This window comes from Haliotis rufescens, unplaced genomic scaffold (genome assembly GCF_023055435.1).
Source record: "Haliotis rufescens isolate VD_foot unplaced genomic scaffold, xgHalRufe1.0.p SCAF_53, whole genome shotgun sequence".
Classification (NCBI taxonomy): domain Eukaryota; kingdom Metazoa; phylum Mollusca; class Gastropoda; order Lepetellida; family Haliotidae; genus Haliotis; species Haliotis rufescens.
Window position 1 is genome coordinate 187,511 of NW_025964257.1, and position 10,820 is coordinate 198,330.

General features: G+C 44.5%; 1 protein-coding gene across 1 annotated transcript; it reads right to left on the reverse strand.

Annotated features, from left to right (window-relative positions):
- Window positions 1–5,879: 5,879 nt before the first annotated feature.
- LOC124121668 (ankyrin repeat domain-containing protein 50-like) lies at window positions 5,880–10,243 on the reverse strand. The gene has a single exon (XM_046484712.2). It carries the CDS (start codon window positions 10,241–10,243, stop codon window positions 9,224–9,226), a length of 1,020 nt encoding a protein of 339 aa, XP_046340668.2. The 3' UTR covers window positions 5,880–9,223.
- Between the last annotated feature and the right edge of the window lie 577 nt (window positions 10,244–10,820).

Sequence of the window (10,820 nt, forward strand, 5' to 3'; positions counted from 1 at the left end):
AGGGTCACGTCAGAACGACCTTTCATCCAACCAATCAGAGCGTCGCTTACTAGATCATGAAAGTGACAGTCGGAATGTGTTTTTTAATCATGCATTTATTAACACGGGGTATTCCGAACGACAGTTACGCGTTTTATGATTATATCCATACAATCCAGGCCATCTATAAGCCATTCCAGAATGATCTTCTTATCAGTTTTATTTATTTTAACCGAGAATACGTCAAAATATGTTTCGAAGCGTAGTCGCCAGTTGGAAACTAGTGTCGTCAAGCTCGAGAAAACTGCCTTCTGATTGGCTAATGTCGATTTATTGTCAGTTCGCGAAAGGTCGTTCTGACGTGACCCGTAATGGGATGTCCTCAGATCTTTGTTTAGCGGTAGCGAAAACTAAAATCTGATTTTAATGAGATTGGGTCAGACTCGGTGACTTGGTTGAATGCGGGTCATCGTATCCCTTCGGGTGGATCGGTGCTCATGATATCAATCACTGGATTGTCTCACCCAGGATCGATTATTTACAGACCGCCGTCATATAGCTGGAACATTGCTGAGTGCGGCGTTAAACAACAAGCAAACAAACAAAACTATACTATCCAGATAGAGGCCCGGCTGAGACGTTATGAGATGTGTTTGTTGTTGACAAAACATTGCTTCAAGAAGCTCTTTTGAAGTCGTGTTGGCGCATGATAGCTGCCTGACGCTCTTGCAGCAGATGGCCGGACTGTCCACAGAGTGTCTCCGCTATAGTGATAGTTGACAGCTTTTCCCCGTTATAGTGCGGCCATGTAACGGGTCATATTTCAGCGTGCGTGGATTTGTCCCAGGACTTAAGACAGTAAAGCTATACTTGTAAATCGCCTGTATTATTCTGTTGATGATTGTTACCTCAGTTGTTTCTGACAATATATATTGACAATATAGCTTTGCAATAATTGAGAGTGAACACAAGTATTATATGATCAATCAACACGGGTGTGTTTCCCCGCTCGTGACCAACTCGTGTTATTCCGGGACAAGCCGAATAGCGACTCGTGTCCCTCTCGTGACCATTTTTGCGACCGGGTTCCGTCTTAGCGCAAACGGGCGTACCTAAAACAGTTGTCAACTCGTTGCGTGATGGTTCACATATATTTCCCACGTATAATATATATTTCAGATGCAATTTAAAGCACATCGGGAAATGCGGAGTTATACAGTGAGATTGAACACATTTAATTGGGTCTTGGGTATATTTTTAGGTGCAAGACATATGTAAAACCAAAAATCATTTCTGAGGGATTCTTTGACGAAGAACTTGAAATCATACGCGCATTCTGATTGGTTTGTCGTATTTTCGCACATAACATTCATCGACAGGGGGACGAGTCTTCTTGCAGGTTACGGAAAGGGACGAGTGGTGACGAATGGTTTTCCCGTCTATCCATCGCACGTGCGGTCAAACCCGGATGTAACAGCTATTTCCGTTACATTCATGATGTCCGATCTTTGCTCACATAAATAGTAACGAGGCAGAAGGCTCCACGCAATATTTCTTTTAGATCTTAACATTTTAAACTGTAATAGTTTTGAAAAAGCGACCACTGAAATTGTGCAGTATTGATAAAAAACGATACATGTGTGCATGACATGGGTATTGATTTTGAAATTAGTTACATACAATTGTACATGTTACCCAACCCGTGAAGATCCGGGTTGGACTGGTTTTCAAGTAACCCATGCTTGTCAGAGACGACTAACGGGATCGGGTGATCACGCTCGCTGGCTTAGCTCATGCATGTCACCATTTCTCAGTTGCGTGGAGCGATGCTCACAATATCAATCACTGATTGTCTGGTCCGGACTCGATTATTTACAGGCCGCCGTCATATTGGAATATTGCTGAATGCAGCGTTAAACAACGAACATCACGTGTATATACATGTGTCGTGGTTTATCGATAAATGTCCTGCCACATTCCAAGTGTGGCTCCACTGAGTGAGTGAGTGAGTGAGTGAGTGAGTATGGTTTTACGCCGCTTTTAGCAATATTCCGGCAATATCATGGCGGGGGACACCAGAAATGGGCTTCACACATTGTACCCATGTCGGGAATCGAACCTGGGTCTTCGGCGTGACGAGCGAAAGCTTTAACCACTAGGCTACCCGACCGCCCCTGTGGCTCCACTGTGTTCCCTGTATCCGCTGTTGTCGACTTGTGTCGACGTAAGATCCCGCGGTATCTGTGATATATGTGTGTACACCATCCAATCAACGCCGACCAGTGCCATATAAGGATAGGGAAGACATGGCGGTGTCTTCACATCTTTGGCAGATAGTTATCGTATCTTAGTAACATATCTGATATTGAGACTTTGAAAAAATTCACCCAACAGCATTATTTAGCACTGGAGTCTAACTACCTTATATGGCAAGGGGTTGTGTGTATATTAAATTACGACTATCCATTATGCAGAATATATTCCAAATATATTTTTTACATTATGTTGTTAATTTTTGTACTGTAAATAAGTAAAGGGTTTCCATATTTTCTCAATGGGTTGTGTTTGTTCATTATTTTATCTGCCCCCGTGAAGATCCAGGTAATCATTGGTCTTCAACAATCCATGCCTGTCTCCCCAAGTGAAGACCGGGGTAAGAGCCGGTCTGCAATAGCCTGTGCTTGTCGTAAGATGCGACTACTGGATCTGCTCGATCACGTGATTGATGCGCGTTATCGTATCCGAATGATGTAGATCGATGCTCTTGATATCCATCACTGGATTGTCTGGTGCAGGCTTGATTATTACCAGACCGTCGTCATAGTGTTTAGTGTGGCGTTATACAACGAACAAACATAAATCTTTAGGACCCCGCGTGGCCACGACAGATGATAGCGTGGTGTTGCTCATGCTTTCAATCACTGGTTTGTCTGGTCCTGGTTATTTACTGACGGCGTGATGTGAGTGGAATATGGCAGCTACAGCACTGAGCAATATGTAACTATGAATTGAGATTCACCGAATCATGCGTGTCGATGTTATTGTCAACGCGCATGTTGACGGGGAATTAGCTCTTGGGGGAGTAAAGGACAAAATCGACATCACTGTCCCGGAACGCTTTATGCACAACGTGTAAACAATAAACAACAAATGCACAATGAGCGGAATACCTGCTCTGACAACACAAACACAGCGATGAGCGGACCTTCCAGCTCAGGCGTACAAGAGGTGAGCGGAGCTCGAGCTCACATCAGGACATTCCTACGAGCTGCACATCCTGCTCGAGGTCGTCCCTACCCCATGCTCGCAATACACATGTAATGGTAACACATATATAGTAATGAACAACAATGGACAGACAAAGAGACAACGACGTTGCTTTGGACATTGGACATATGGGCGTGATTAACCAACACAGTTCATGGGATGATAAATTAAGGCAATAAATGCAACACTATAAAAAGCAGTAGTTAACGGTAAGTGATATGGTAGTCCAGGCTGACTGACAGTCAAATTACAATGAAATGTTGGTGAGGATTAACAACGGGGATTAGTGTCTTATAAATAATGACAATTAAGTTATGGAGACATATACATGTCATGGCTACAAGGGTAATTAGCCTTTGGAGTCAAATGTACTTCAGACAATGGTTGTCGTAAATCAGTCGCTATGACATTATCATGTGACCAAGTTGTCTCCCTTAACATGATCAACTTTATCTGGACCTGTTATCTTGAACTTGAATTTGATAAAGTTACATCAATATGCAGACCCAAGGACCTTTTGAGCTAAGAATAAACAAGTAGGTAGCATTATCAGCATACTCCCAAGCAATACGACAGTCAAACTGGTGTTTTGACATACAATATGTTAACATATTGGACTGTAGGTTGTTTTGTATCGGAGTAGGCGGTAGAACGCTACTTGGATTCTACTTTGGTGTTCACCGATGGATAATGTTTACTGACGTGTCTCAGTCAGGTAAAACTGCGATGATTTTACAGACGTTTCATTCAACTCGTCCATGTTGACTGCAGGTCCTCTCCCAAGCGGCCAGCTTCGATGTTTTCATGTATCGTCGGTAGCACATCACGAAGGTAACCAGGATTCGATTACAATGACATTGTTCCTCAAAAAACACCTCGGTTTCTTCTCCTCCGGACATGCTGGATGCCTTGATCATTTCTATGACTACTCCTTTCACAGAAGAAACCCCATCTCCACACCCCCTCCCCCTATCATGCCCGCCCCCAACCCCACCCAAATCCATATTTTGAAAACCGTACAAGATTAGTCTCTCCCATATGTATGTCCCAGCAGACCCCATTACCGTGACAGATACACGCATGCAAGTATGAAGGCATTTCAATGAACAAAAGTCACAATGGGTGAGGCGAGATGAGTGGGACGATTTGGCCACATGTATGCACGCAACTGTATTGTGGAGAGGAATCGTTTTGGAGGTGGCTCTGTGATGATTTGGGGTGGGATAACAGCACGGCACCGAACCCCTTTGGTGATTGTTCAGGGCAATCTCACCGGTGCTGGCTACAGAGATCAGATTCTGAGGCCTGTGGTCATTCCTTTCCTGCAACGTCATGGCCCGGGATTGACATTTCAACAGGACAATGCTCGTCCTCACACGGCTAGGGTCGCAATGGATTTCCTTCACCATAACATCATTTCATCAGATCTCTCCCCAATAGAGCATGTGTGGGATAAAATGGAGCGCCGTTTACGTCGTCTTCCACATCCTCCAGATAACGTCCGTAACTTGGCACAGGATTTGAGGAGGATATGGCAGGCCATTCCCCAGGCCTTCCATGCCCATTTGGTGGACTCCATGCGTCGCCGATGCACTGCTGTGATTCACGCACAGGGTGGTCATACCCGTTATTGACTTTGTGACTTTGTCGTATGACCCCCTACTCCATTTTGATCTTCTGACGTCATCGTAACAGATGTTGTTCAGGTCCCGTTGACATTTTCTTATGGTCCGATCATTCAGCTGCTACAGCGTCTGCATCATTTTGTTCTTGCTGTGTTGTATTTCAATCCAGAATATATTTTCTCCGTGCACAGTTTCTTTATGTGGCTAGTATAGCTTTCGACAGTTTACTCGCGTTTCAATAATTTGCTGCCACTGACAGCTGACTCAAAAAACACCTAAGAATATATACAGTTATTTTATAGAAAAATACAAATGAATAAAATAGGAAAATGGAAATAACACAACGATAACAAAATTGTAAATCTGCAATCTGCAAGACACAATTAGCAAAGGAATTCCTCTGCTTTTATACACTGGTCTAGTTTCACACATGTACAGAATCTGCTTAATTTATAAAACATAATTATTGACGAACGCTCAACCATTTTCCAGAAAATGCTACAATGGCATTGAACAATTAAATATTTTAAATATACAATCAAAACGTCAATCACCAACATGCATCTCTGAAGACTTGCTAGCAAACAAAAACTAGATTGTATGATGTGCATTCTGTCCTATGTTAGTATCATGTAACTTTGATGAACCACACACATCAGTTCACACCATCAATACAAGCCAATTGTCTGTCCTCTGTGGGTATCATGTACCTTGGATGAACCACACACATCAGTTCACACCATCAATACAAGCCACTGTTCTGTCCTCTGTTGGTATATACCTTGGATTAAGCACACACATCAGTTCACACCATCAATACAAGCCACTAGTCTATACTCTGTTGGTATCAGAAACCTTGGATGAACCACACACATCAGTTCACACCATCAATACAAGCCACTAGTCTATACTCTGTTGGTATCAGAAACCTTGGATGAACCACACACATCAGTTCACACCATCAATACAAGCCACTAGTCTATACTCTGTTGGTATCAGAAACCTTGGATGAACCACACACATCAGTTTACACCATCAATACAAGCCACTAGTCTATACTCTGTTGGTATCATGTACCTTGGATAAAGAACACCCATCAGTTCACGCCATCAATACAAGCCGCTGTTCTGTCCTCTGTTGGTTTATACCTTTGATGAACCACACACATCAGTTCACACCATCAATACAAGCCACTGTTCTGTCCTCTGTTGGTATCATGTACCTTGGATGAAGCACACACATCAGTTCACGCCATCAATACAAGCCGCTGTTCTGTCCTCTGTTGGTATCATGTACCTTGGATGAAGCACACACATCAGTTCACACCATCAATACAAGCCACTGTTCTGTCCTCTGTTGGTATCATGTACCTTGGATGAAGCACACACATCAGTTCACACCATCAATACAAGCCACTGTTCTGTCCTCTGTTGGTATCATGTACCTTGGATGAAGCACACACATCAGTTCACACCATCAATACAAGCCACTGTTCTGTCCTCTGTTGGTATCATGTACCTTGGATGAAGCACACACATCAGTTCACACCATCAATACAAGCGCTGTTCTGTCCTCTGTTGGTATATACCTTGGATGAACCACACACATCAGTTCACGCCATCAATACAAGCCGCTGTTCTGTCCTCTGTTGGTATCATGTACCTTGATGAATCACACACATCAGTTCACGCCATCAATACAAGCCACTGTTCTGTGCTCTGTTGGTGTATACCTTGGATGAACAACACACACCTCAGTTCACGCCATCAATACAAGCCACTGCTCTGTCGTCTGTTGGTATATACCTTGGATGAACCACACACATCAGTTCATGCCATCAATACAAGCAAGTGTTCTGTCCTCTGTTGGTGTATACCTTGGATGAACCACACACATCAGTTCATGCCATCAATACAAGCCACTGTTCTGTCCTCTGTTGGTGTATACCTTGGATGAATCACACACATCAGTTCACGCCATCAATACAAGCAAGTGTTCTGTCCTCTGTTGGTGTATACCTTGGATGAACCACACACATCAGTTCATGCCATCAATACAAGCCACTGTTCTGTCGTCTGTTGGTGTATACCTTGGATGAACCACACACATCAGTTCATGCCATCAATACAAGCAAGTGTTCTGTCCTCTGTTGGTGTATACCTTGGATGAACCACACACATCAGTTCACGCCATCAATACAAGCCACTGCTCTGTCCTCTGTTGGTGTATACCTTGGATAAACCAAACACATCAGTTCACGCCATCAATACAAGCCAGTGTTCTGTCCTCTGTTGGTATATACCTTGGATGAAGCACACACATCAGTTCACGCCATCAATACAAGCCACTATTCTGTCCTCTGTTGGTATCATGTACCTTGGATGAAGCACACAAATGAGTTCACGCCATCAATACAAGCCGCTGTTCTGTCCTCTGTTGGTGTATACCTTGGATGAACCACACACATCAGTTCACGCCATCAATACAAGCCGCTGTTCATGTTCACGCCATCATGTACCTTGGATGAACCACACACATCAGTTCATGCCATCAATACAAGCCACTGTTCTGTCCTATGTTGGGATCAAGTATCTTGGATGAACCACACACATCACTTCACGTCATAAATACAAGCCTGCTGTTCTGTCCTCTGTTGGTATATACCTTGGATGAACCACACACATCAGTTCATGCCATCAATACAAGCCACTGTTCTGTCCTCTGTTGGTATCATGTTCCTTGGATGAATCACACACATCAGTTCACGCCATCAATACAAGCCACTGTTGTGTCCTCTGTTGGTGTATACCTTGGATGAACCACACACATCAGTTCATGTCATCAATACAAGCCACTGCTCTGTCGTCTGTTGGTATATACCTTGGATGAACCACACACATCAGTTCACGCCATCAATACAAGCCACTGTTCTGTCCTCTGTTGGTATCATGTTCCTTGGATGAACCACACACACCAGTTCACGCCATCAATACATGCCACTGTTCTGTCCTCTGTTGGTGTATACCTTGGATGAACCACACACATCAGTTCATGCCATCAATACAAGCCAGTGTTCTGTCCTCTGTTGGTATATACCTTGGATGAAGCACACACATCAGTTCACGCCATCAATACAAGCCACTGTTCTGTCCTATGTTGGTATCATGTACCTTGGATGAACCACACACACCAGTTCACGCCATCAATACATGCCACTGTTCTGTCCTCTGTTGGTGTATACCTTGGATGAACCACACACATCAGTTCATGCCATCAATACAAGCCACTGTTCTGTCCTCTGTTGGTATATCCTTGGATGAACCACACACATCAGTTCACGCCATCAATACAAGCCACTGTTCTGTCCTCTGTTGGTATATACCTTGGATTAACCACACACATCAGTTCACACCATCAATACAAGCCACTGTTCTGTCCTCTGTTGGTATATACCTTGGATGAACCACACACATCAGTTCACACCATCAATACAAGCCACTGTTCTGTCCTCTGTTGGTGTATACCTTGGATGAACAACACACACCTCAGTTCACGCCATCAATACAAGCCACTGTTCTGTCCTCTGTTGGTATATACCTTGGATGAACCACACACATCAGTTCACGCCATAAATACAAGCCACTGTTCTGTCCTCTGTTGGTGTATACCTTGGATGAACCACACACATCAGTTCACGCCATCAATACAAGCCGCTTGTCTGTCCTCTGTTGGTATCATGTACCTTGATGAACCACACACATCAGTTCACGCCATCAATACAAGCCACTGTTCTGTCCTCTGTTGGTGTATACCTTGGATGAACAACACACACCTCAGTTCACGCCATCAATACAAGCCACTGTTCTGTCCTCTGTTGGTGTATACCTTGGATGAACCACACACATCAGTTCACGCCATAAATACAAGCCACTGTTCTGTCCTCTGTTGGTGTATACCTTGGATGAACCACACACATCAGTTCACGCCATCAATACAAGCCGCTTGTCTGTCCTCTGTTGGTATCATGTACCTTGATGAACCACACACATCAGTTCACGCCCTCAATACAAGCCTGCTGTTCTGTCCTCTGTTGGTGTATACCTTGGATGAACCAAACACATCAGTTCACGCCATCAATACAAGCCACTTGTCTGTCCTCTGTTGGTATCATGTACCTTGATGAACCACACACATCAGTTCACGCCCTCAATACAAGCCTGCTGTTCTGTCCTCTGTTGGTATCATGTACCTTGGATGAACCACACAATATTGTGGCAATGGTCGAAGACCCTTGAGTCATTGTCGGACAAATTTTATCACCTCTTGTTGTGTCAGCATGTATCACTTTAATCTTACATATCCTTTCTACCTCCTTTACTCACTAGTAAGTGAAAAACGTCTTCATGTTCAAAACATGATGCCAACATGGCTGGGGTCATCCCACGCTGTCCTCGACTGTTGATGTCCGCAATGTCATGTGAGAGGACATACTTTACCATCTCTAACAGTCCTCCAATACAGGCCACATGGAGGATGTTGTTACCATGGTTATCCTCCAGTCCCACACTGCCACCTGAACTCACAAGCAGGTCCATGACGTCTCGGTGTCCATTCATTGCTGCCAGCATCACCGGGGTCCTCCCGTCCTCTCCCCTACTGTTGACGTCCACAATATTCTTGGAGACGACAAAATTCACTATTTTCACATTTCTTCCCAAACATGCCAGATGAAGTATGTTGTTACCGTCATCATCCACTAAAGCCACAACACTTCCTTTATTCACAAGCAAATCAAACACTTCGTTATGCCCCTTCATTGCTGCCAACATCAGTGGCGTTCTTCCGCGTTGCCCTCTACTGTTGACGTCCACGATGTCGTGTGAGAGGATGTCTTTCACTATCGTCATGTGCCGCCCGATACAGGCCAGATGAAGGATGCTGTTGCCCTCATCATCCACAAGTGACACATCACATCCTTTTCTCACAAGCAAGTCAAACACCTCTTTATGTCCATTCCTTGCTGCCACCATCAATGGCGTTCTTCCGTCATGTCCTCTGCTGTTGACGCCCACAAAGTCCTTCTTAAGGACATACTTCACTATGTTCACATGCCCACCCAAACAAGCCACGTGAAGGATGTTGTTACCGTCTCCATCGACCAGTGTCACGTCGCTGCCGTTACTCACAAGTAAGTCCATCACGTCTTTATGCCCCTTGTACGCTGCCTTCATTACCGGTGTCCTTCCGCGGTGTCTGCTGTTGATGTCAACTCGACCCTCAAACAGAAGTTGTCTCACCTTGTCGAAGTTCCCGAGCCTGCAGGCATCATGGAGAGTCGTATCGACGCGGGATTCATCTCGAGGAGAAGTCATAGTTGCTGTAACAGAGCATGTCATTTTATTTTCCCAAAATGGTCTCAAATATCACAAATTGATCACAAGCCCCTCGAAGATCCGGGGTAGAATAGGTCGTCAGCAACCTGTGCTTGTCGTAAGAGGCGACTAACGGGATCGGGTGGTCAGGCTCGCTGACTTGGTCCATGCATGTCATCGTATCCCAATTGCGTGGATCGATGCTCATGATGTCAATCAGTAGATTGTCTGGTCTAGACTCGATTATTTACAGACTGCCGTCATACCGTATTATATATTTTTGTTTGCGGCGTTAAACAACAAACAAACAAACAATATATCCTTGCTGGAAACCGCCTCCGTAGTCTAGAGGTAGAGCGTCCGCCCGGAGAGTGGAAGGTCCGGGGTTCGATCCTCGGCCGCGTCATACCAAAAGACGTTAAAAGATGGTACTTGCTCTTACCCTGTCTGGCACTCGACATTAAGGGGCTAAAACAAGGACTGGTCGGCTCGGAGTCAGTACACTGTGTCTGAGTGGGGTATTCATGTTAAACTGTGGCATGGTATCTCAGTGTGCTAGCACTATAAATCGGCATCA

Bases quoted from the DNA above. Each gene is read 5' to 3' on its own strand.
- LOC124121668 (XM_046484712.2), bottom strand. From the start codon at position 10,243: ATGACTTCTCCTCGAGATGAATCCCGCGTCGATACGACTCTCCATGAT.